The sequence below is a fragment of the Strongylocentrotus purpuratus genome, unplaced genomic scaffold, assembly GCF_000002235.5.
Source record: "Strongylocentrotus purpuratus isolate Spur 01 unplaced genomic scaffold, Spur_5.0 spur5_scaffold_11, whole genome shotgun sequence".
NCBI classification, from domain to species: domain Eukaryota; kingdom Metazoa; phylum Echinodermata; class Echinoidea; order Camarodonta; family Strongylocentrotidae; genus Strongylocentrotus; species Strongylocentrotus purpuratus.
In genome coordinates this window covers 25,694,058-25,720,967 of record NW_022145596.1, presented here as the reverse complement: position 1 = coordinate 25,720,967, position 26,910 = coordinate 25,694,058, and the positions used below count along the sequence as shown (strand labels likewise).

General features: G+C 36.4%; 3 protein-coding genes and 1 long non-coding RNA gene across 5 annotated transcripts; 1 reads left to right on the top strand and 3 right to left on the bottom strand.

Moving 5' to 3' along the window:
* Positions 1 to 391: 391 nt before the first annotated feature.
* Positions 392 to 4,248, bottom strand: LOC115922310. Its single transcript, XR_004063419.1, has 3 exons — positions 4,077 to 4,248; positions 2,751 to 2,910; positions 392 to 1,629 (listed from the first exon to the last, which is right to left on the bottom strand). It is a non-coding gene; the product is annotated as an uncharacterized LOC115922310 (long non-coding RNA).
* LOC578763 (uncharacterized protein SYNPCC7002_A1628) lies at positions 3,974 to 13,888 on the top strand. 2 transcript variants are annotated; one of them, XM_030980977.1, is made up of 7 exons: positions 3,974 to 4,149; positions 5,732 to 5,909; positions 7,823 to 8,020; positions 9,217 to 9,410; positions 10,608 to 10,875; positions 11,841 to 11,983; positions 13,458 to 13,888. In XM_030980977.1, the coding sequence occupies exons 1-7, from the start codon at positions 4,000 to 4,002 to the stop codon at positions 13,479 to 13,481; spliced, it is 1,155 nt and encodes a 384-aa protein (XP_030836837.1). In that variant the 5' UTR covers positions 3,974 to 3,999; the 3' UTR covers positions 13,482 to 13,888. The 2 variants fall into 2 exon arrangements, with proteins under 2 accessions (XP_030836837.1, XP_030836836.1); XM_030980976.1 differs by having other exon boundaries at positions 11,841 to 11,988.
* Positions 13,889 to 14,550: 662 nt separating this feature from the next.
* On the bottom strand, positions 14,551 to 18,555 carry LOC105440647 (IQ domain-containing protein M-like). The gene is made up of 3 exons (XM_030980974.1): positions 18,421 to 18,555; positions 17,730 to 17,891; positions 14,551 to 17,200 (listed from the first exon to the last, which is right to left on the bottom strand). The coding sequence occupies exons 1-3, from the start codon at positions 18,536 to 18,538 to the stop codon at positions 16,947 to 16,949; spliced, it is 534 nt and encodes a 177-aa protein (XP_030836834.1). The 5' UTR covers positions 18,539 to 18,555; the 3' UTR covers positions 14,551 to 16,946.
* Positions 18,556 to 18,856: 301 nt separating this feature from the next.
* Positions 18,857 to 26,640, bottom strand: LOC115922308. The gene is made up of 8 exons (XM_030980973.1): positions 26,533 to 26,640; positions 25,867 to 26,030; positions 24,902 to 25,048; positions 23,631 to 23,699; positions 22,842 to 22,910; positions 22,055 to 22,106; positions 20,069 to 20,212; positions 18,857 to 18,938 (listed from the first exon to the last, which is right to left on the bottom strand). The coding sequence occupies exons 2-8, from the start codon at positions 25,893 to 25,895 to the stop codon at positions 18,915 to 18,917; spliced, it is 534 nt and encodes a 177-aa protein (XP_030836833.1). The 5' UTR covers positions 25,896 to 26,030; positions 26,533 to 26,640; the 3' UTR covers positions 18,857 to 18,914.
* Between the last annotated feature and the right edge of the window lie 270 nt (positions 26,641 to 26,910).

The window sequence follows — 26,910 nt, the reverse complement described above, 5'->3', positions numbered from 1 at the left end:
CTATATTTCTAATCCTCCATTCATCCCCTCCCTCTCTTCTTTCCATTCTCACAATTACTCTTTTACCGATGGATCTACAATGATTGAAATAAATCCTATCTGGCATCTTGAAATTTCATTTTTTTTTTTAAATCAAATTTTTAGCATTTCATATCACGTGTGCACTGCTGCAATGTATACTTCCTTGTATTTTTCATTTCATTATACTGTATTTCTTTTGTACATTCTATTTATAATATTATTATTGATATCCCTCTGTCTATATTGTATTCTTATTGTAAACTGCCCCCTTCAGCTGGTGCTGCTGGTTAGTTTTTATACACTAATAATTATTTTTAAAAAAATTTGACCAATGGCTAGCATGAATAAACACACCTCAAACATGATGATATTTTATTGTTATTATTTTTTTAATATCATGAACCTAGCATGTATTTAATACAAATTTCGACATTACTTCAAGAATGAGCTACAAAGCTCATGATTTTAAAAAAGAGAGAAAATCAATAGAAACAGGTCCAATGAATGCCACAGGCCCCTAATATTTGCTCACAACTCACAAGCCTGATGAATTTTGTGTGGAGCTTTGGACTCACCCTGGCATACATAAAATGTAAATTATGTTCATGACTTATGCCAGAAGTGAATATTCATGTAATATGACGATATGTCTCTTTAGAACTGAAATTCCTTATTTGCTTCTCTGGCTTACGCTTTCCTTTCGTTTTTCATACTCTTACATGAACATACACACAATTTGCATACAAATCAAACCGTGAGACATCATCGCTTATGTGAAGATTCTTTTAAACTCACATATCCCTGGTTTGTCTGCAATATGACATTTACTGCCAATGACATTACATATACATGATATGAACTGCTAAATTGCAAGCATCTAAATACTAATATTTGATAAAATACAAAGAGATAACATAGTATTTATGTATAGTGAAACCATGTTATACAGAGCAGTGATATAACAAACTTTCATTACATCTAGGTAATTTTGCCAGTCCCACACAGTTCTTTGCCTTCTATTATTTGTGTGTTTGCTTTCTTGTTTGTTTTTAGCGCAAACATAATAAGTTTCAATATAGCAAAGTTAATTTCTTTGGCCCAAAAGAGGTTCTTATGACTAGGTTCCAATGTACATAAAATAGATTAAAGGAAACCTACCCCCAAGAAACAACTTAAGTCATTCTGAGAGATTTATTGTATTCCCATTAATCTACAAGATTCTCCAGCAAAGTTTATGAGAGAGGAATATAACATCAGTGCAATGTTAAGTGTCTTAGCATAACATGGGCATCACCATTTTCTTGATAACATAGCGTAATGCGAACTCCATCATAAAGTAAATGTATTCAAATTCATGAATATCTCCTTCCCATGCCCTTGTCATGCTTAAAAGACAGACACGATGCCAAGAATATATTCAATTATAATATAAAAGTAAGGAATATTGGCGATCAATAGGCATGAATAAAAGTTATCTTTCAGCATGCCTACAATTATTCTTTAGGGTGAGGTTTCCATTGATTGTATTGTGACAGGATCCAAACACGTTTCCAGGTAGCAGAGACTATCATGATTCATAGAAGCCTAGTTGATCCAACACAATGGGAGCTGCATGAAGTGAAAGAAAAGTACAAAACACCAGATTAAAAGCTAGAATATCAAGTTAAATAATTTGCATATGCACACAATTTATATTTTACATTATTAGTTTGTATATTGTTAGACATTGTTGAGTATTCTAGTTTTTCAAAGTATTGATTCTTATAATAAATTTATTATTTTTTGTTTTGTTACGTTTTCTAAACTGATTTGTAGCGAAATTTGTTTCGATGTTTAAGGGGTTAGGCTCGACTAGCACATGTGCTATTATCTGGCCCTTTTACCACTTCTTGTACGTAAAATCATTGTATGCTGTTGGTAAATAAATCAAATCAAATCAAATCAAATCAAATCAAATCAACTGCAGTCGTATCAGAACAATATGCATGCATTAACGTCTGTGTTTCTACACCACGGACAAAAGAGCATCTCATGGACTATCTAGAGGTTGTATGTCATTGCAATAAGAATCTGAAAAAAACTAGGCACTGACGGACGACATCAATGCAACAAAGTCATGTACTTCTGAAGTGAAAATAACACTGTTAATAGTCGTTTCATAAACTCCAAGCACATTGACCGATACTCCGATAGTCTACTACTTTTTTTTAAAACAGCATATATTGAATGATTAACATGTTTCAAGGTATTTAGTTAATGCCTGAAAGTCTCATTGCCATCAAAAACACAACACAATAATAATTAGCAAATGCTGATCAAATTCGCTAGTGCCTTGATACAGGGCTAATGTGGAAAGCAGTTTTGCAACTGACAATGATACCCTGTAAAATTAAACTACAAATAAATAAATAGGATATAATCAACTTTTTAATCTCCAAGACATCTAGTCATAAACAATTATGATTTACATTATTTTGTTGACTGCAAAAAGGCTGCTACTGCTATTGGCATAACATAGCTATTAGCCTCTTCCTATTTCTCTCTGCCCCCCCCTCTCTCTCTCTCTCCCCCTTCTCTTTCTCTCTTTCTCTCCCTCTCCCTCTTTCTCTCCCTCTCCCTCTCTCTCTCTCAGACACCTTAGCTTTTACCACCTTCTTGTGGGGTTTGGCTCGTGATAGTTTTAGCTTAGGGTCAGTAATTTATAAATAACGTAAAGAAAATAAACATACTTAATCTCAATGCAGCAACTATTGCAGCAAAGATGGTGACATTGCCATAGACGGATTTCCTCATCATGTCATGCTCTTCCTTAGACTGTTCTGGTGGTGGGCCTGGGGGCTGCATTTTAAACATGATGATCGGATCGGACTAAACTTCTTGGAAAAATACCTGTAAATTTGAAGAAAAAAAAGAAAAAAAGATTAGTATACATGTATGGTACATTCACAAAGAACTTGCAGCTTGAAAGCAGGAATAAAAAGTAACAGAGGGGTACATAATATGGACTTCAAAATTTCAAAAGTCTTAACATTTTTCCTGGTGCATTTTTTACTTAAAACTTCTTTAACAAATATAAATAAATTCATTAAGAAACAAAATAAAGGTTGTCACAATTCAGGTGCACTTTGGGTTCCAGAATGCTATAAGCTTTTTTACTGTATAGAGATATATTACACCATTCTGTTGCTGTCTAGCTGCAGTCACATCATGAAATCCCATCCTATTCCTAGTCTCTGGTATCTACATTTGTGAGGCCATGCAAGACTATATGTCTGGCTCCACTGACAAATGTCAGTTTTATTGAAGAATTCCCCATACCTGACGGTTATTTCAGTGTATAATCCCATCCCAGGTTAGGTTGGAAAAGCTGCTTCAGGGATAGACAGAAATAACCGTCTGATATGGGTCATTTCTTTAATAAAACTGACATTTGTTGACATCCAAGAGGCTGTCAGACGAGCCAGATGCAATCTCAGAGACTGAAGCTTTCGGTCTACTTCAGGGATTATCTCATCAAGGTTCAAGGTGAATGTGTTACTGTTACACCCCCCCCCCAACAAATAACAATAATCATTAAACAAACCAAAATAAAAGCAAAAAGCTTTGGTGCAGTGTACGTGTACCACGGTGACAAATGCTCTAACTTACTCTAACTCAACTGCATGCTGCTTCTGCCACTGGTACTAACATTTAGATTACATAAATTCAGAAACAGAACCAGAGTTAGATTATTAATGTTAAGATTATAATTTCTCAATCAATTTCACGAATATCTTTATTAGCTCTTCCTCCCTCTTTCTAACTTCGATCGATGTGTATATTGTGGACCATGTACACGGTAATGAGCACGCTTAAAACAACTGTGACCATGTCTCACTTGCCTCCTAAAACTCTGGGGGAACTCTCGGGGCCGGGAGCTCTTATCACGCTCGCTCCAGCGTGCCATCGTACCGGTACTCATTTTAGCTCACGCCGTGCATGCAGTTTCTCACTCTGATCATTTCAAACCACACTGCAATCATTCATCGCATTATGAAACTATCATGCCCACTTACCTTCAGTATTTTGTCTGCTTACTGTAGAAGAAGATCAGGACTATTATTGCACAAATCTGAATCAGTGAAACAGGTATTGACGTTGCTTTTTAACAGATAAAATTACCGTATTGTGTGAGTGCTAAGTCAGTGTACGCGTGTGAGCTACAAGCTTTGGGAATTGCATAACCGGCTTGTATTCACTCTGCATGCTGGCATGGCTGGAGCTGAGCTGGGGGCCTCGTCACGGTGCACAGGCGAGGCTAGGCGGCCAGGCGCGGGTACTTGCGGGGACCGAGGAGCTTCGCCTCGTATAGCTTAGGTGGAAGCGGGAGGGGGTGTGATAATAGGCAAGAGCTAATAAAAAAAGAAAGAAGGATGAAGCTGATTGTGACTGATGACGAAGCATGATGATGATGATGAGATGAGGTGATGATCATGATAACGATTAACTCCTGGAAGCTATGACGCCGACGCCAAAGAAGCTTGCTGGAGTATGACGAGAGGATATGACGGTTGGTGGTGATGATGAAGGTGGTGGTGATCGATGATGAAGGTGGTGGTGATGATGATGATGATGATGATGATGATGATGATGACGATGATGATGAGGATGATGGTCGATGATTAATGTTGATGATTATTCTGATGATGATCAAATGGACATGATGAATTCAATTGAATTATCATATTCATTGTCTATAATATACAATATTCATGTTTTATATAGTCAAAATTTTCTTCGCCCACATTGCATGCCCATTAATTGACATACAATTTACTTTACAAATTATGGGCTCTAGTTCATTGGGAATTTGCGACACCATTCCGGTGTTTACCCCAATAACGGATGCTAGCTGTCAATTAATCACATACTAGCCTGGCTGGCTTAATTACTTCGAATCATCAGTCACCGCGTCCCATCTAATAGATGAGGGCCCGATATTTCACAAATATTATAGCCACAGCATTTTTTGAGTATAAGGTTAGGTATGTTTTCTCAAAAGGTTGCAGGTAATATATGTGACCACGGCCACGGCCCGACCTGATTTGATTGACGTGATGACCTGATGATTCGAAGACAGTCTGCATGATGGCCATACAGTCTACAGACTTGCCAGCGTCACAAGCAATGTGTATATATATTTATAGTCAATAACCATGCAGGATAAGACTTCAGTTTTATGACCAACAGGCCTTATGTATAAATGCTCCCCCTATCATTATCTTACATCTCTCTGTAAAATAAAGTTACATACCGTTAGATATTTTGCAAAGCTATACCATAATAGGTACACATACATAAAAGTTTGAATAGCATGTAAATCTTCCCATTTCTGCCTAGAGCCAGACTATTGGGTATATGCAATACAATACTGTACATATTATTTTTTAATGGGATCTAACAAGTAAGAACATGCTAATCAAGGTTATAGCGCCCCCAAGTAAATCTGTCATTATTCCACATTGAATGCAATAGCAAAATAGATATTCATTTGTTGTTCAATGGATTTACAACTTATCTGAAGAAGTCTGTTGATTGTGCCTATTGCACAATTGAAGATTATTGTACTCAGATCTGTTTTAAATGCAACAGCTGTAGCCTGTGAGAGATAAATTTAATTGCTGCAGGCCTATTTTAACATGATTAATTTTATACTGCCTGTGTTTTGCAGATCCATGGTGGACAGAAATATACCCCTGCATCAGTGGTCTTCCATACAAGCAATCCGGACAAGGAGACCCCTCACATTAGCAACGCTCCAGACTTACCCATAGTGCACCATGATGGCTACGAGTCTTATCTTCCTCCTGGCCATCGCTTCCAGATGAGAAAGTTCAACAAACTTAGAGGTGATTAATTAGACAGTGGTGTTAGGCTAGAGGTCATATGCAGTATGTCAGGGTTTTGATAAGAAATGTTTTTTATTAAAAGAAGAAGAAGAAGAAAAACCACCAACCATGATTTGTATTGTTCTAAAAATAATTTATTGATTAATTTTTTTTTAACAGCTAGAAGCATGTTCTCACTGCTGTATTTCTCTCAAAGTCGTTTAATTACTGTAACACCAGCTAGTGCATGCAACTATGGCGTATCTAGCTTCAAGGTATTATGGGGGGTCCAGACAACTCGCCACAAAGACAACCCGCCCCAAGACAACCCGCCACAATACCCTGGACATCTCGCCACAATACCCTGGACAACGATCGCCACAGACGAGCTGTCCAGGGTGGGGTGCCTTTTCGGACAACTCGCCACACTTTTTTCCCCTCATGATTTCTAGATCTAAAATCCCTCATCTTAGATGAAATTGTCATTTTTCATGATTTTCGTACTTTTATAAACACATGTCATTACAAAGAATAAAGAATAAAGCTGATTTCCCTTGCAACAATAATACATTTTTGACAACTGACCGAAGGCGTACGATCGCCAGATCATTGAGATAACTTCTCGGTAGATTTAGAGGTCTATAACAGCTGCATTTTAATGGTAGGATACTGGAAGCACAGGCGTACTGATAGGGGGGGGGGGGGGGGGAGTTAACCCGCGAAATAAAATTGGAATGTGGTTTAGTTCTAGATTTTCTGGGTTTGTTTCGTCAGAGGCGGCATTCTTTGTTGGGGGGGGGGGGGGTACACTGTGCCCACACTTTTTCAGGGTCCCCTAAAGTGCCCCCTTATCCTTTGTACATGTCCTTTTCCCTTCTGATAATTTTTAATGGTAGGAATTCATGGAAGGATAGGCCTACGTACTGGAAGTACTGGCGTATTGATGGGGGAGGGGGCAGTTGACCCACAAAATAAAATTGAAATGTGGTTTATTTCTAAATTTTCTGGGTTAGTTTCGCACTTTTGCCCACAGTCAGAGGCGGGATTCTTGGTTTGGGGGGGGGGGGGGTGGGAGACACTGTGCCTCCACTTTTTATTATTTATTCACATATTAAGGTGTGAAAACATTATCCAAGTCTACTGACCTAAAATGGCCTTTGACCTTGTGACCTGGAATTTGTGTCATATGATTTGTGATACCTGATAACCATTGGGTACAAGTTTCATGGAATTTGATCAAACACTTTTGAAAATATGCTAAAAATTCAAATCTTGATGTTGATGCCACAAAAAGTCTAAGTTTGTTGACCTAAAATGACCTTTGACCTTAACTTAGTGACTGGAATTCTACTCACATGATTGGGGATACTTGATTACCCTATAGTCCAAGTTTCATTGACTAAGGACTTATACTTTCAAAATCATATCATACATTCAAAAACTTAACCTTAGGTTAAGTTTTCATGATGATACAACAACATAGTCTAAGTTTAGTCTAAATCTTTAGTCTAAAATCATCTTTATTCTTTAGAACAGCTCTCAAAATACTCACAATTTCCATGTTTCCTGTAATGACTGTGTTTATAAAAGCACAAAAATCATGAAAAATGACAATTTCATCTAAGATGAGGGATTTTAGATCTAGAAATCATGAGGGGAAAAAAGTGTGGCGAGATGTCCAGGGTATTGTGGCGGGTTGTCTTGGGGCGGGTTGTCTGGAATTCGTATTATGGCACCACAGGAAAACGATGATATTACAATATATTTTTTGCATTTCAAACCCTACAAAATGCAATTTCTTATGCACTTTACCCATATGAAAATTTGCATGGGAGCGCCGTGATCACAGGCATAATATGAGCTTTTTTTCATGAAGGTTGATCCCTTCCTCTTTGACTGTTATCAACACTGTATGCTTCACCTCGATTTTGCAGATGTTCTTCTACACGATGGGGTCATATCAAAGAAACAGATGAGCAGCCCTGTTCATGTTACCAAGGATGAGCTGATCCGTGTGCACACTGAGGAGTACATTGAGAAGTTCTTTGAAGGCAAGACGAGTGCAAAGGAACAACGCGTCACTGGGTTCACATGGAGCGAGGGACTGGTATCAAGGTGTAGATATGAAACAGGTAAAATGATACTTCTTCTTCATACTATGAATATGACGGACAAAGGTGAATATGCATGTGACACCTGTTCTACACATTTTTACATAATAGCAGTGAAGGGATGTTCCTTTGTCTACCTGAGGAGCTGTATATTTTGTCCGCTTTCTCTGTCAGTCATGTTCATAGTGTCATCTTATGATCAAGTCTGCCTCCTTCAATTGACTGAAGATTCTTGAAAACTATGTGTATGTGTGTGTTAACCGCAATTTACTTCCATTTTAGTGCTATTTACATTAAATTATAATACAGTTTATTTACAAATATTTACAAGCTTATGTGTAGGATGGGGGAAGACTAGCAACTGTCACCAACCGTCTGCAGTCGATTATGGAAGCCTCCAACAGATGGCGCTGCAACAATTTCTGAGGGCAGGGAATTCCAATTCCTTACTGATCTCGAAAAGAACAAATGCTGATGCCATTCAGTTCTTATGGCATCTGATAGGAATGTGGTTGGGTGGCTCTCGTCGACTGGGTGACTTCTGTGATATAGTCCTGTGCCGGAAGATGAGCAAGATTGTTGTATATTTTATACATCATCTTCTTTCTTTTTGAGTACAGACCTCTTTACAGAGTATTATCGTACTATACTGGGGTGTGTGCAGGTGGACCTCTACACAGGGGTTTCCCCCTACTCTTATACGAACAGTGCAGTGGGTTCTTAACGTGCAAAGGTAGTGACTCTTCTCTACATGGGGCCTCCATTTAACGTCCTATCCGAGGGACAGACTGTTTTCCGCTTGACATAACCTGCGACTATGAACAAGGGAAGGGGCACGTTAACACACAACGCAGGCTTCAGTCATCCGCCTGGGTTGGAGTCTAACCCGGGATCTTTGGTTCGACGGGCGGACGCTTTACCGACTGAGCCAACTCGCCTCCTCATGGTTAGTCTGTCATTTTCTCTGCGCTGTAGAGTATGCGATGGATGACAAATCGAAGGCCAAAAGGTTGTGAAGGTTTTGTTCCATACTGGAGAGAAACTATGAGATATATCAAGCATTTTAGTTCAATCAAGATCAATTGAAGATGATTTATACCTTACCACTAAAGCTTTAGGGCACTCACACTGTGCTGAGCCTGATTTGTTTATTTCTGGAAAATAGCTTGTCTATAAGACTAACATTAAATTTTCCTGTTTCTGTGTTGATGTTGCAGGTGGCACCATCCTGGCTGCTGAGCTGGCCCTCGGGAGGGGCTTGGTGTGCAATACAGGAGGGGGCACTCACCACGCCTTCCCCGAACATGGAGCAGGTTTCTGTCTACTCAACGACATGGCAGTTGCAGCAAGTCTTATGGTGCATAGAGGGAAGGTTGACAGGGTACTGATTATCGACCTAGATGTACATCAGGTGAGAAACGTTTTAATTAAATTGTTTACAGGTATGTTGTCAACAAATTAGTAACAAGATTTTTTTTTCCTTGGGGGGGGGGGGGGGGGGGGGGGAGAGAAGATTTTTCATGCAGAGTATTGTTTTATTTAAGACCAGGTTACTAAGAATATAAGCTTGTAGATAAACGGCTAGTTGACCTAGAACATTAAGTCCTATTAAAAGGACTTAGTAATACAAGATTGATGTCTTTCCTATCTGTGACCTAGCTACCAGTTCCAAATCCAGTAGTCAGCCCCATCAGCCTTCCTTAAAACAATTGGGAGGCCTGTTTGCAAGTTCTCAAAGTTTCCTGATTGTTCTCAATCCTCTGTACCTCTCTGAAGGGTGACAGCACATCCCTTATCTTCCAGTAAGGCCCAGCGTCTTCACCCTCTATGTCCATCAAGGCAAGAAGTACTCTGTCAAGAAGCAACAAGGCACCCCTGCCATCTCTATAGATCCTTAGCCAGCTAGCAGACAACGAAGACATGAAGATCATTTAAGACCACATACTTCTCTTCTCTTAATAAATGAAATTATCTTTATATCCCTTCTTTCCTCTACTGGTCAAGGGTGATGGAACAGCCCTCATCTTTCAGGTAGACCCCGTTGTGTTCACCCATTCTGTCCACTGCAGTAGGAAGTATTCTGTCTAGAAGCAAGAGAGCAACCTTGACACCTCTGTAGATCCCGAGCCAGTTTGTGTTAAGTTTGTTTAGATTTTACAAGACCACATACATACATCCTCCTTTAATTGCTAACTTCAATGTCTGTCTTTATCCTCTGTTTCTTGTCAAGGGTGATGGTACAGTTCTTATCTTCCAGGAAGACCCCAAGACAGCTAGCAGACAATGAAGACATTAATATCATTCAAGACCACATATCCTTGTCTTCTCTTTATAAATGAAAATATCTTTATATCCCTTCTCTCCTTCCCTGGTCACTGGTGATGGAACAGCCCTCATCCTCCAGGAAGATCCCATTGTGTTCACCCTTTCTGTCCACTGCAGTAAGAACTATCCTGTCTAAAAAGCAATAGAGCAACCTTGACACCTCTGTCGATCCCAAGACAGTTCACGTTTAGTACAATATGGTTTTACAAGACCACATACATATATCCTCCTTTAATTGCTATTAAACTTCAATGTCTGTCTTTATCCTCTGTTTATTGTCAAGGGTGATGGCACGGCTCTTATCTTCCAGGAAGACCCCAGTGTGTTCACACTGTCTGTTCATTGTGGCAAGAACTACCCTCTCAAGAAGCAACAGAGCGACCTTGATGTCTCTGTAGATCGTGGAACAGGGGATGATGACTACATGAGGATCATTCAAGACCACATACCATCGGTCCTGACAAATTTCCGCCCAGGACTGGTCTTCTTTGATGCCGGTGTCGATCCTCACAAGGATGATGCGTTAGGATATTTAGAGTTGACTGATCAGGGTAAGAAAAGGCACCAGCACCTGCCTTCACTGATATTAATACATTGATTTGCTAAGATTTTCTACCCAACCTTATTTATTTGTTTAAAAATTGGATATTAAAAAAAAGATCCCTATTTGATAAATTTCTTCCTTCCAGTCATTTTGCTGCATTTTAAAAGAAAAAGTTTAAAGGCTCTGTTGGAAGTGAAAAATGAAGTAGGTAATATATAGCAATGGAAAGCTTATAGGACATGGATTACAATATGATATCAATTGAATGCTATTTTAGTGTCTGTAAGAGGAGTAAAAGCCCTCTTAAAGCTCAAAGTCTAAAGCTTTGAAATTTAGAAGTTTTCGAATTGAAAACTAGCATCTTGTGTGGAATATGCATATTCACAATGACTTTGCAGTAATTTAGCATGGCTTATCGCCTCAGCTATATACATGTAGGTGAGCCAATCGGACCCACATATCATGTTGTCATTGTAACTATGGCAAATTTGAACCCTGTTGACCCGTAATTTGGTGGGGTGCAGAAAAAATGAGGTTTTAATTTGCATTTTAGCAATACTGAAAGGGAAAATATTTTTTAATTCCTTTATATAAATCATATTCTACATTCATTCAGCTTTCCATTGATTTAAAGTTGTATTTTTATCAGATTTTTATAAGATCTTTAACATGAGGTAGACATAAGAATTGCTTCACAGGAACTTTAGTGAAAGTTTAAATGTGTCAAATACATCAGTATTCCTAAAGTTTGGGCTGAAGTTTTTGTCGATCACAGATGCACACGAAGAGAAAGTTTAGTCCATTATTTTGGACTTACTTTTTAAGTTCATAAAAGATAATTAAACGTGACATGTATTTGCTTTTTGTAATAAATGTACCTTGGTCGACATACAACGTCCGATTTATTTCCTTGCTCTATGAAAATTGCGTCAATCTCAAATTATTGGTAAGGGAATCCTCTGTCCCATGCAGGTCTTTTCAGACGAGATTATTGGGTGATCAATGAGGTCATCCAGAGGGGAATCCCCTGTGTGACTGTCATAGGAGGAGGCTATGACAAGGACATTGATAGGCTTGCTGCCAGACACTCCATTGTACATAGAGCAGCAAAGAAGGTGAGGTATGATGTGTGTGTAATTGGGTTTTTACAGACGTGTATTAATATGATTATTTACGTGTGGGGACCAACCTTCTCCGTCACCATCCGAAAGACACGACTTGGTTTCTAACCAGGGTCTGCCCGAGTCAGTTTGTTGGCGAAAACAGAGAACTGACCAAGTGAACGTACTGCTAGACTAACTCGCATCTCCCTAAAGGGATATTGTAAAGGACATGGCACATAGCCTCTTAAAGAAGAATCTCACAACTTAATTTAGCGATCCTTATTTGCATGGTTGTATTGTGCGTGTTCAATATCTTGCAATGATCCCTTTGTTTGTCTTGGCTTATCGTGGCATGAGAAAAAGTTCACTTGTTTCTAATTATTAAACTTTCATTGACGGAGAAAAAAAGAGAAAAAAAAGTTTTCTTACAGTTAGAGAAGGAAAGAAAGCAGTTGCTTTTAGCAAGTAAATTATCCATTTGTTTGTAATTAATTAATTGATTTATTTCATTACCATCTATGTCACATCCCATATTGAGTTCATGATCATAATGAACTATGAACTGAATTTGAATGATCTTCTGTAATTACATTTTTCATTAATTTTGCTGTCCTTTTAAAAGTTAACATCAAGCTCTGGACATTACTTCTTGTAATGAAATTCATTCATGAGAAATTGACTGAAGTAATTGTATACAGTTCCCAACTTCCCACCATATAGAGCTGGTTATCATTTTATATGTAGTCATAAATATTCATTGGAAAAATCTTTTGATTCTTTGAGAATCTATGTAATGTCAGTGACAGCAACAGCCTTCTTGGAGGCAGCTGGAACCTGTTGCATAAAATTTGCCACTGATGATAACTTTGCCATCAATATTATCAGTCAACAGCCAATCATATCAAGGTTTCCATTGATGGCAAAGTTACCATCAAAACTGGAACTCATTGCATAAAACTTGCCACTGATGATAACTTTGCCATCAATATTATCAGTCAACAGCCAATCATATCAAGGTTTTCATTGATGGCAAAGTTACCATCAAAGCTGGAACTCGTTGCATAAAACTTGCCACTGATGTTAACTTTGCCATCAATGTTATCGGTCAATAGCCAATCACATCAAGGGTTCAATTGATTGCAAAGTTACCATCAAAGCTGGAACCCATTGCATAAAACTTGCCATTGATGGTAACTTTGCCAATCATATCAAGGTTTCCATGGAAGATGCCATTGATGGCAAAGTTACCATCAACAGTAAGTTTTTATGCAACATGGCCATGATAATTTATTTTTATTCAGTTCTCCATGTAGAACTTCAGATTAACCTTAAGATTATATTTAAGTGAATCTCTACTTTGTTTTAATAATAAGCTCTCCTGAACTTATTTTTTTCCCCTTTTTATATAGATGCTTCACCACAAACGTTTAACGTTTAAGTTTTCTGAGTAACTATTGATATTTTCTTCTTTATCTTTACATTTTAGGTTTGGCAAGAAAGGAGACTATGATGTGACAAGTGTACTCGATTCAGGGACTGCAATAGACCTTTACCAGAATATTTTTTCAAGTTCTAAGTGAAGTTTGTGATAAATCTTCACAAATTTATCCTTCAGAGCTTGAAATTAATCATGAACAAAAGAAAATTTATAAAGGCCTTCCAGCAGTATTTCTTCACAGGGTACCTGATTAAGTATCTGACATTAGCAATATGTTTTTGTGTGCTTTTGTAAGTATATAGTATTACATAATGCTTTTTGTATGTGATTTTGATTGAAATTGATAAATTTTGTAAACAACAAGACTAATATCAATAATATTGTGTTTATTTAAAGTCATACTGTGTAGTATATATTTTGGTAGAGTGTCATTACCATTCGACAAAGTTTTATAATAAATATTTCACATATTTTCAAGAGATAAATGTTTCAATTTATTAATTGTGAGTGTGAGTGTGAAATATTAAAGTACTATGTCCCATTTGCAGGCCAAAATTTTTTTAAAAAATGTTAAATTCCAACTGCATTTGAAAGATAATACTAATTTAGAACTTCCCTAAAAAAGGTAGGGCTTGAAAATGTCTTCAAGTGGGAAAATAACGACTATTAGTTGTCATATCGACTTTAGGGCTATAGAGCCCAAAAGTAATAGTCTTGATTTTCAGACAATTGTACCGAATGGTCATACGTTTTATGCTGCGCAAAGATTCAATCAGTTTAATCTTGGCCATCACAAGAATTGGGTTATTGATGTAGACAAATGCTCATGTACCCTTTACAACTCTTTTCATGGATGTTATTACCAAAGAAGGTAAAAAGCCAGTCAGTCACTCAATAGTGTCTGACAGTGAAGTCTAGCAAGTAAACGGGTTTCCTTGCATAATTTGAATATGAGGACACTGCTAACGTTTAAATTTCACAGATAGGACATACATGACATATTCATAATTCCTGCAAAGTTCTACAGAATTCGAGGTTGGCTGCAAAAGGGACATAGTACCTTTAAGTCTGTTTGATGATATACTGACTGAGCTTCACACAATTGATGACTGTTTCACAAATAAACATTAACAAAAAAATGTTTCCTTTTTAGTAAATTTATTGTTAATTTAAGATCACTCAGGTCATAATTTTATTACTACTACAAAGATTGAAGATGTAACATTGTATATATCTGAAATTATTATCAATGAAACTTGTTAAGCAAAATAAAAATGCCATTGTAAACAGGAAGATACAGATACTGTTTAGACACACGTATGAGTATTTGAGCATGTTACTTCCGTCTAATTCATTTAACCACTTTTGCAAAAAATATTAGATGCAGTGCTTAATTAACAAACTGCATTAACATGAAGAAATATCATTAAACATTTATTTCAATAACTGGCTCAATATAATTTGCTTCAACTAACACAGAATAGCAATTGCTGGTGATATATTGGTTCAAATAAATACTACTAGCAAATGCCTAGAAGAAGCAATTTGCCAGTCATACTTGTATGTATTTTTTTCATAAAATACAAAAGTAATCATTAGAAACATTTGATAATTGAAGAAATTTTGTACATATTATAAGTAATGGAATGTGGAGGTAGTTAATTTCACATTTTGGGGACATTTATACACTGGAAATCACACATACATTTCAACTACATGATTATACATTGCATTACCTATTGCTTTTAAAAAGACATTATATACAGTATAAATAATTTCATTATACACTGCACACGTTACGAAAATTGTACAAAGCTTTCAATCACAAATAAAAATGAATACAAATGAAGATATTGCAAAAATACAAAAATATTCAGACAAAAAGGGCTTATATACATATAATTTTTGTAATATAAATGTTCAAGGTGTTACTCTTTTTGAAAATACAAATTCTTTGTCCACATTTAAACTGGAAGGTAAATAAAGACGGTGAAAAGCAAATGAAAGCAAGTGAAAGTTAGTGAGATAAAACAGTATGAAGAGTGAAGATGGATAAAAAGTGAAAAGATAACGATTGTGATGGGTAGACAAATAGAAACAACAGAGACAGGCATACAAATTAAATTAAATAAAGAGAAATAAGGTGGAAGGAGAGATTGAATAGTAGAAAAAAAGATGGAAAGAAAAGAATGAAACAAATACAGAAGAGATAGAGGTGGGGGGGGGGGGGGGAGGTGAGACAGACGGAGAGAGAGAGAGAGAGATGGGGACAAATATGTATATCAGCCTTGTGTGCAACTGCTTTGTATTTTTTGGAAAAATATAGATTGGGAAGAACAAGATTAGGCTGTATCAGTTCAAAACATCTTTAAATTGTCTCTATACCACAAAGAATTTATGAAATTCCTGCTTCACAAAAATACAGCATCTTTTCTTCAGTAATAATCCAACTTTAAAACAGAAGAACCCTTCTTTCAATTGGTCAAATGAGAAAGATAGTGTAATTAAGAGACAGAAAATTGAATACACATAACCTTGAATGTTCTGCCCGAAGAAGCCCCTAAATTATGGACGGAATAATCTTAGAAAACTTTGGATTTCTTCTGAAGCACTTTTAATAATGAGCACATTTACATCACGTTTTATTTGGTATACAAGTTTATCACAGAAATGTACAAAACAAAGCCAATAATAAAAAAGTAGTGTAAAAAAATGCTGACAAGTCATTCCAAAATACATGTACATGTAGTCACAGCTTAGAAAGACATACGGACATATCACAGATAAATCTTTCTCAAAAACATCTCAGAAGAAAGTACTGTCTCGTCATATCAATTCTTTTTATGTGAGGTACGACTATAAAAAAGTCTTTTTTCTCCTATATTAAATGTTTTATACCAAGACACAAATATTTAGCTTCCTTGGGTGTATATCACAAAAATGTATTGGAAACTTACAGTGTTCATGGAGATTGCACACACATAATTTTCAGTACCGGTAGTTCACATTAAGTAAAGACTGCACTACTTTTGAAATGTGCAGCATACGGATATTATATCTCTTCTCCTATCTTTCCTTGCCATCTTTCCAGCTACATGTATCTCTTAATCTTCAAGCTATCTACTCTCATTCTTTATTCATCTCAGTGTCTTCTTCTTTTTGCGGTTTGTGTGTTTATGTGTGTGTCTCTCTTTTACATTTTTTCTCTAACAAAACCTTGCTTTCTCTTTCCCTTTCTCATCATTATTCTTTATATCATCACTATCCTAAAACTCTGTTTTCAATTCAATTCTCTCTCTCTCTCTCTCTCCTTCTCTCTCTCTCTCTCTCTCTCTCTCTCTCTCTCTCCTTCTCTTCTCATCTCTTCTACTGCTTCTCATCACCATTTTCAAACATCATCTTTTCTCCATTCTCTCTCTCTCTTCCATTTCTCATCTTTTCTTCTGGTTCTCAACACTATTCCCAAACAGTACTTTTCTCTATCTCTCTCTTCCTTTCTCAACTTCTCTCCATTTCCTCTCTATATATCTCTCTCTCTCATTCCTTCTCACCACTGTTCACTTTCTCCCCACTCTCATCCTCTTTCTTTTCTCCATTCCCTACACCAGCAATCAGCTTCTTCTCTTGTTCTTTCCTCTCCTTTTCTTGCTCCTCCAACTCCAGCCTCTTTTTCTCCTCTTCCCTCTTTCTGATCCTCTCCTTATATATCTCCTGTTCCTTGCGCTCCTGCATGGAGTTGAAGACCAGCTGCAGTGATTTGGAGAGCTCCACATTCTTCACTTCATCATTCCCTGCAAGAATTACAGAAAAATTTGAAAAGTAAAGTTAGCAAAAATCCTTTCATGTATATGCTTTGCTACGTTACAACAAACAATTGCAAGTTCAGATATCAACAGGTAATTTTTTTACATCTGGGCCCCATTTCACAAAACTTGTCTTCAATGACAATTTTTGTTACAAGCTAGTGAAATCCTTGCTTGCTTCTGATTGGTTATCAGCAGATTTGTCATTGATTTTTGTCATTTTCATTCTAAAAAGGCTTTGTGAAACAGGTCCCAGGTCTTGCCAGCTTTCCTGTAATGTGAGTCCCACATTGTTTTGATAATGCTGCTGCTCACATAACAAAGAGGTCTGTTTTTTCCTCCTATTGGATGTGGAATGAATCAGTCTTGTTTTCCAGCTTTAAAGTGTTTGATTAAAGGAATGCTTAAAAAGAAAAACCTGCCAACATTGTGTTTTAAAAAAAAAGGGCGACAACAAAAAAGGGGGAAAAAAAGATCATCACGTGATTTATCTACAAGCGACAAAATATATGCTTACCCATCATCTTCCTAGCTTCCTCCCCGTCAACTAGTGGATTGAGCCAGGTTGATTTGCGGACATTCTTGGCTTCTAGACCGGTCCCTCGTGGGACGTAGATCATGAAGACGATCTCGGAGACTTCTCTCTCCTTCAGCATCAAGTTGGGCTTATTGAAATCCTCTGTGGAAAATAATGCAGGTGAAAATTGGGGATGACGTGCTGAATTTTCCTTTAAAAACTCTTTAAAAGTAATCATAGGTTCTGGTCATGGAAACGTCCCTCAAGGTAAACTGGTGAAACTATCCTGGATTGTTTATGAAGCAGAAAATGAGTTTCTTGTAGAAAATCCAACCAACTGTAAAACATCAACGTGCAAGCAAGCATATGGGAACACAAGCTCTATTTGACAACACCTCCCCCCTTTGATTTCCTCATCTACTTTGCTAATTACTCAGCCCACTAGATTCATTCTAGTAGAGGCTACTGAGAAGAATCCTCAATGCAAAAGGATGCATACCTGCAATATTAGGGGTCTGTAAAAATATGAAAAAGAGCAGTATGGAAATAGCAATTCATCAATTAATTTTGATATAAAAAAAGCAGAAGGCAATATTACTTTTGTGCTAAGTTTTCAAGAGACCAATTTTATGGGTTAAATGCATGAGTGGTTTTCCACTACGTAGTTTAACAATGCTCAGCTTAAACTCACTCTTGGTTGCTCCTAGTAAAGCATTGTTGATCTCTCTCTGAGATGGATGGTGATCACATTCCTTGAGATAAGATGGGAGATCTTTGGCAGACATCTGTGTCTCAGGATGGATCCTCATAGCAAAGATGTACTCATAGTCTGTTTAAATACAAGAAAATGAGAGGTATTAATGATGATGATGATAACAGTAACATAACCAGTAGCATTATTGATCTCTCTCTCTCTGAGATGGATGATGATCACATTCCTTGAGATAAGATGGTAGATCTTTGGCAGACATCTGTGTCTCAGGGTGGATCCTCATAGCAAAGATGTACTCATAGTATGTAATAGATACAATGAAAGAAGTGATGATAATGAAGATAATACTGATTATACCAGTGATAACAGTAACATAACCAGTAGCATTATTGATCTCCCTCTGAGATGGATGATGATCAGATTGAGATAAGATGGGAGATCCTTGGCAGACATCTGGGTCTCAGGATGGATCCTCATAGCAAAGATGTACTCATAGTCTGTAATAGATACAATGAAAGAAGTAATGATAATGAAGAAAGTTATGATAATAACAGTGACGATAGTAACATAACCAGTAGCATTATTGATCTCTCTCTGAGATGGATGATGATCACATTCCGTGAGATAAGATGGTAGATCTTTGGCAGACATCTGTGTCTCAGGATGGATCCTCATAGCAAAGGTGTACTCATATTCTGTAATGGATACAATGAAAGAAGTAATGATAATGAAGATAGTTATGATGATAATGATAATGGTAGTGACACAACCAGTAGCATGATTGATCCCTCTCTCTGAGATGGATGGTGATCACATTCCTTGAGATAAGATGGTAGATCTTTGGCAGACATCTGTGTCTCAGGATGGATCCTCATAGCAAAGATGTACTCATATTCTGTAATGGATACATTGAAAGAAGTAATGATAATGAAGATAGTTATGATGATAATGATAATGGTAGTGACACAACCAGTAGCATGATTGATCTCTCTCTGAGATGGATGATGATCACATTCCTTGAGATAAGAAGGCAGATCTTTGGCAGACATCTGTGTCTCAGGATGGATCCTCATAGCAAAGATGTACTCATAGTCTGTGTGAATTACAATATTGAAGAATATTACAAAAGTCACATGGAGAAAAGATCCATGTAACAGAAAGACAAGGACAGGTAGGTGGTAAATGGAGTCCAATGATGTAAAGCTGCTTCTTTCATATCTTCCTTTATTTTACTCACCTTTTTCCCACCAATCCATACATTTTATTTTATTTTGGGGGTAAATTTCCTTAATGAATCTTAATTCCACTTGTCAAAATTATTTTGATTTACTTGTGCACCATCTGTGTTCTACATGTAATTCAATACAAGCGCTATAATTCTTCTGACAAGAAATTACAGGGAGCAATTGAAATGATTTGTATTCATACGTCTTTATAAAAATATGATTTGAATAAATTGTGCAAAAAAGTTTATAATACTTTGAAGTTTTGATATCAAAATAAATAGCAAACAAAACTTAAGAAAAATATTTTATAGCAATTTGCAGAGAGGGCATGCCAGTACATGTGCACGATTGTGAAGATTTTGAAATAAAATAAAATTTTACATGTCTCATCTTGAACTCACATTTCTTTTATCCATGAATTCATCCATCTGCCAGAGGTCTAGATGTATCCTGGGTTTCTTGGCACCATGCCATCTAGCAATCTTCTTCATCAGCTGGTAGTAGTACTTGATGAAAGACTTGAACGAGCCAGCATGGATGCGACTCTGAATAAAAGGGGAGAATTGGGAGAGACAAGTAGGAGCAAGTTCAAAAAAGAGTATGTAGAATCATACTGGGTCCACGATACACAAATTATACCAATGCCTGCCAAATATGTGGACTCTCAACGCTTGAATCCAGAAGGGTAAAGCTTTGTCTGGATTTTGCTACATCCTTAGCTAAGCACCCAACATGTAGTACCTGGTTACCTCTTCGGAAAAACGTACCCATCTCCTTACGACATGCATCTAGATATCAACAGTTCAAGTGCAAAACCAATCGTTTCCAAAATAGCCCCATACCTTACTTTGTCGACCTTCTCAATAAAGCCAAGCCCAATTAATCAAAGTAGATGAATAATATACATTTTTTTTTTGTATTATACTCTTTTTCACAGATGTTGAAGTTTCCTGATTTTTACTCTCCATAAGATAATAACAAACCAAATTAACACAATTCTGTTCCCTTTCCCTTCAATAGCCACTTTATATCTGAAGGAAAAGTAATTTTAGAGTGCCACAATTGTTCTGTTTTTTGTATATCATTTCTCTCAGCAATAATATAAAGACTTGGAATATCAATCTTCAACAATGTTATGAAAAGAATATGTACTTTTCTACTTCTTATTTTCGTATATTGTCTTAATGACTCTTTAAAAATACATGTATGCAATTTATATTTTTTGATGTACATGCATTTTCTACAACTTCCTCTTATACTTTTTTCTTCATGTTTCTCCTCTCCGTTTTCCTGACTTCATGTTAAATTCTGTTTTCTTATTTTTGCTGCCCAAGCAATCTTATCAAAGTAACTTTATATACATGCATTTCAGTATTGTCAAATTAATTGTAACTATATTTTATGTTTGAAATATGCAATGAGTGTTTCATTTGTACACATGATCAATTCAGCCATTGGGCTGCGATACATGTTTTTTTAATAAACCTTGACCTTGATTCAAGAAACATGCACTTTCACTTTGACTCTGTAATATACTACATAAATTCAAGGGCAATATCATTATTAAAAGCGTCTTTTATTTTTAACCTACGAACAAAGAGAAGGGAGAGAGATGTTTAACATACACGATTAAAAGAGTACAACGGTAGTGTATCTAGTGATGGATACAACACCAGAGAGATCAAAAACAGCACATCACTAGCCAAGAAGGATTTCTCTTTTATCACTAGGGTACTGACAGTAAAAAGGCTCAATCTAAGAGACTTGTCAAATGTCTGGTTTGGAGTGTAGCATTGTATGGATCTGAAACTTGAACAATCAGGAGAGCAGAGGAAAGTATGATTGACCGTTTGGAAATGTGGCTGTGGAGAAGAATGGAAGGAATTAGTTGGAGGGACAGGGTCACCAATGAGGAAGTTTTCGATAGAGTGGATGAACAAAGTAGCTTAAAAAAAAACGATCTGAAGACGGAATAAAAGGTGGATAGGACACATCTTACGGGGGATAACAAGCTCAGAGACATCTTGGAAGGGAAGATGGATGGTAATCGGTGGGGAGATGAAGACCAAAATTTGGGATGGTGTCAGACTTGGTAGGTGACAGAATGAAGAAGAAGGCTAAAGATAGAGAGGGTTGGAGAAAGAACTTAAGAAGGCTATTGTGTGTGGACCTGCCTTTGGCAGAATGCCTGAGAGAGAATAGTGAGAAGACTCATAATGCTTTCAAATTGAGGGGAGGAACAAAGGGGGGGGGGGGGGCTGGGACTCATGTTTAATAATAGCCGTGATCACTGCACTTTGATTCTGTGTTATATATATATTTTTTGATTTTCAGCTTTGTCTGTCATATAATTGGTCATCTACTCGTGCTACTAGTGCCATACTCACCTTTTCCTTTACTTTAGCAAGCATTTTCCGGATGATCATCCCTCTAACAAACCTGTGAAATTAAAATATACAGAATAATTAGAGATACCTTTTTTGAGAAGACGTTGTGTGTGTATAGAAGCCCCAAAGACTTAATTTCAGACGATGGTACTGCCACTATCAATGGTGATGATTAAGACATCAGAAAATGGAAATGTACATGTATGTTCATTCATTCAACCCATACGGTGTGAAGATTGCATAAAATGTCAGTATGCTGTAAATTTAAAGAGTACGAGCCAGAGCCACAGTGGCTTGATAATTCTACACATTCATATACAGTCGAACCTGTCACCTCTGTATAAAGGCCACGTATCTATTGTGGTAAACTATATTGCCTTCTCCTAAGATGAAACTTGTGTTTTTTCGGAACCTGACTAGAAAGGCCACCTGTCTACATGGGGCACTTTTTGCGTTTCCCATGGGTGGCCTTCATTGACAGGTTTGACTGTATTTCTTCTAGGTTTTCCATTTCATTACAGACTGGCACAGATTCCTTGAAATAATATTTAGTATTTAGTATATATACATACTAAGGCAGAGAATGTTCAATTTATAGAATAGCTTCAAATGAAATAGGAGTTCCCCTGAATATTATAATCTATATTACTGAGTATAAGATATCACAAAAGGCAGCGATAAACACAATATAAAGCCAAATCATAACAAAAACATGTGTGAAATAATGTTAAATTGGAGGGGGTAAAAAGGATTGTGACTGGGTATTAAATGTGTTTTGATTTCCTACCTCTGTATGCTGATAGCTGCTCTTCTCATGACTGCCTTAGACACACCTCTGGACTGTGCATTGAATAACCTGGTAGAATACAAAACAAATGTGGCCATTTTACAAGTTGAAACAGGCAGAAAGAGAGAGATACATGTACACAGGTTCATCAAAATAAAAGACAACGATGATGCTTCAATCACACGTATTAAATCCTACAGTATTTCCAGTGAGAGTTTTAAAAAATACCCCTAATTTTTACAGAACTCGAATTGCATTCAAGCTTTATTTCTATGCATGCATGGTTTATTTGTATGTATTCATGGTTTATTTATACGCATTTAAAGATTATTTATACGCATTCAAAGTTTTTTTTATATGCATTCAAGGTTTATTTATATGCATTCATGGTTTATTTATATGCATTCATGGTTTATTTATATGCATTCAAGGTTTATTTATATGCATTCAAGGTTTATTTATATGTATATTCAAGGTTTATTTATATGCATTCATGGTTTATTTATATGCATTCAAGGTTTATTTATATGCATTCAAGGTTTTTTTATATGTATATTCAAGGTTTATTTATATGCATTCAAGGTTTATTTATATGTATATTCAAGGTTTATTTAATACATTCAAGGTTGATTTAAATGCATTATGATCCTAAATGACTTTGTAGATTAGACAGAAAAACAGAACACTGTTGACATAGATGACACTTAAGATAAGTATAATAATCACATGGGGATAAAATGTCCTTCTCTTTTATTATTTTCTTACGGATGAATAGAAATACAATCTTACTCATGAATATCTACACTCGGTCCTATCCTTTTGAGAAGGGCCATCTGATGTCTGTTTTCAGCGGCTTGTCTGCACAAATTAAGAGAGAGAAAAGGGTCACTCATAACAAATCATACTTGAAGGCAGAGTTGGCTTATCTCAAATGGTTCTTCACCTTTTTAGCCTTATGGCACCATCAGAGCAACGTATGATATTGATATTGACATAATCACTACGAGATATGATTTTGACTACAATTCTAAATAAAAGCATCCTTGATCTGCTGTGACGTCGACCGCAAGCTACCAAGCTCTGACCAAGACCCATGGGCAATGCTCCAAGATGCCAAGCATCAGCATAGAGCTATGCATACATACATGCACCCAACACTCAATATTTTGCTAGGACATTGCCACGACATCGCCAGCACTTTCGATTAAAACAACTTTATGAAGGTGAACTAATTCAGCTTTTAAGAGACTTGGAATGTATATACCATATATATCTTTGAGAGAAATTTTCTGTGGAAATATTTTTATTGATTTGGCTCCTACTCAAAACACAGAAGCATGTTTTACTTGTATGGTGTATACATATTGTATATGTGATAATGCAGTTATTTACTTCATCGTTTTTGTTTTTGTTTTTTTGTTTTGTTGGTAATTCATTCAATTTTTTTTTTAATAAACATTTTAGCCCTCCATAGGCTATTTTATTGAGTCAAACAAACATTTTTACAATTCAATGAAATTAAGTCTTTCCTTAACTCTCCTTGTTGTTCATACAAACAAATGTTGAAGTGACTGCCATTTAGTAAAAAATAATTTGTATACATACCAGATATATAATGAATACCGGTATATCTCTCGTACTCGTAATATTGAATAATTTTCTTCTTCAAAGAACTAAAATTTTGAATGTTGTTATTAAGCTTTTGTACAAATAGTTGATTTACAGTTTACTTCATCATGGCTCTGCACATTGACGCACAGTATATAATCATCAAAAGATAGTTTCTAGAAGCTGCTGAAAGTAATTATCAGTACTTTTATTTCAAGCTAGGTTTGAGGTCCAGATTTTGTATAAGTTTCATGCCAAGAAATAATTAAATCGCCAACAAATTATTACAATTGATGAAAGCTCTTTATTGTGAAAAAACCTGTTGTTTCACAATGGTTTGTAGTTTACATTATTCCAAAATTCTGTTATGGAAAGGGTGATTAAGGGAAAGTGTAACAGTGAATAGAAAATATAAACAGGAATCTATACAAGACGCAAACAATATGACTTACTCTCGGAGTAGCATGTCACGTTTCGCATTCCTGAGTTTACTCTTGTTGAGTTTATCCAGCATGTACTCTCTCTCAAAGTTCTTGAAGGTGACGTCGTCTCGCTTGTAGAGCGCTACCTCTCTCCTCCATAAATGCTCAAGATACGCTCTGTAAATGATACAAAAGAAGCATTCCTTTCAACACACACACAAAACTATTATTATTTGATAATTAATGCAGATATGACTTCCAAGTACATTGAATAATTTCATTCAAGATTCAAGATAATTTATTGTCTGATTAAAAAAAACAGAAATTCGTCCTCCACTGGCAAGTGACATACATATACAAGCAACATAAACAATATATACATTCGAGGATGCAAAGAAAATACAACAATGATAATAACAAAAAATAGTAATAACAAAACTGACATGTAAAGTTAAAAACTAGCATTAAAAATTGAACCGGATTCATTATAATAAAAACAATATTGGCTGCTTGTAGAGTAATAATATCTACCACAAATGGTGCTCATGGCATTTCAATATTACCACAGCTCTAGCTAGGCCACTCATTTTGGCGCTTGCATTATTCAAGGACTCCCTTCCCACCTGCAGGTTCCCATTCAACACCTGGGTGGAGAGTGACAAATGTTAATTAATGTCTTGTTGAAGAAAATTAGTGAGGGTCAAACCCACGACCTTTTCATCTCTAGTCAAGCATTTTAAAGGCCGTCTGTACTAGTGTGGACAGAAGGGATAAGACCACCCAGCAAGGTCACTGACAGGTGGCTATCTCATCAACTCAGCTCTCACTTATCATAAGAAAAAGAGGATCATGGGGGACCAACAGGCACAATTAGGCATTGTTTTCTATATAGAGGGAGCAAGTAGCTACAAGTAGTACAATTGGGCCTTAAAACATGCAAATATTAAACCTGATAAGTGGCATCCCTGAAGAAGATTAAAAAAAAGTTGACAAACCTTTCTGATTCAAACGCTTCCCTGCCCATCTTCTCCTGCCTGGCCTTCTCTGCCTGACCAAGTCGCTTCTTGGCGTCCTTCGCTGAAGACTTGTTGAAGAGCTTCTGGATCTGAACAGAACTTTTGGCTTCTTGATGCTTCTGGTATGACTCATACTCGGCCTCCTACAGAAATAAAAAGAAGACCATACCGGGTTATATCTATCTGTGCTCTAGACTACTCTAGTAGGGTTGTGGCCATAGATAATGAGTGAAAAAAAACTGGCTAGACAAGGGTAAAAGCACTATGAAATTTGTGGAGACTACACTTGTTGTATGTTATGTTCCTTGATTACAAGTAGAGGGTACTATTTAATAATATGTTCTATGTAATCCAAGTGCGTTGAAGGGTAAGAAAATAATTTAAAAAACACACCCATTTTAAACATCTATCCAACAAACAAAAAGTTATTGAAAACAAAATCTTTCTTTCTGTGTTTCATAGACAAACTATGTAAAATTCTACTCTAAACATTCCAATTTGCCTAGTACAATGAATTTATGATAAATGTACATACAAGCGTTTATCATCACAAATATACATGACTTTCCTATTCCAAATATTAATATTTGAGGACATTGTACATCCTGCATATGAAAGTGAGCTTCGTAATACCGCAACACTTACAGGGTTTGAATGTCCAAATGCAGGGACCGGTCTACCTTGCCACTGAGATCCTTTCTGTTTGCTTCTAGGAGACACAGGTCTGGTAAACCTGGGAGATGTAGGCCTGGGAATAGAAGAAAAAAATGCATCGGTCTGAATTTATTTTTGTTGTTATCATTTCACATAGCTAACATTTTCCTATTTTGGAGGAATGATTCCTATATATATATACAAATATTATAAGGATACAACTCTAGAATACTAGCCTAATGCATAGGGAAAAAATCACATTAAATGACAAAATAATGATAAATTCTCAAATTTTGATGAAAAGAAAAAAATATTTCCAAGTAGTTAAATTCTGTTTTTTTTGTGAGATGAAAATATGTCATAAAAAAT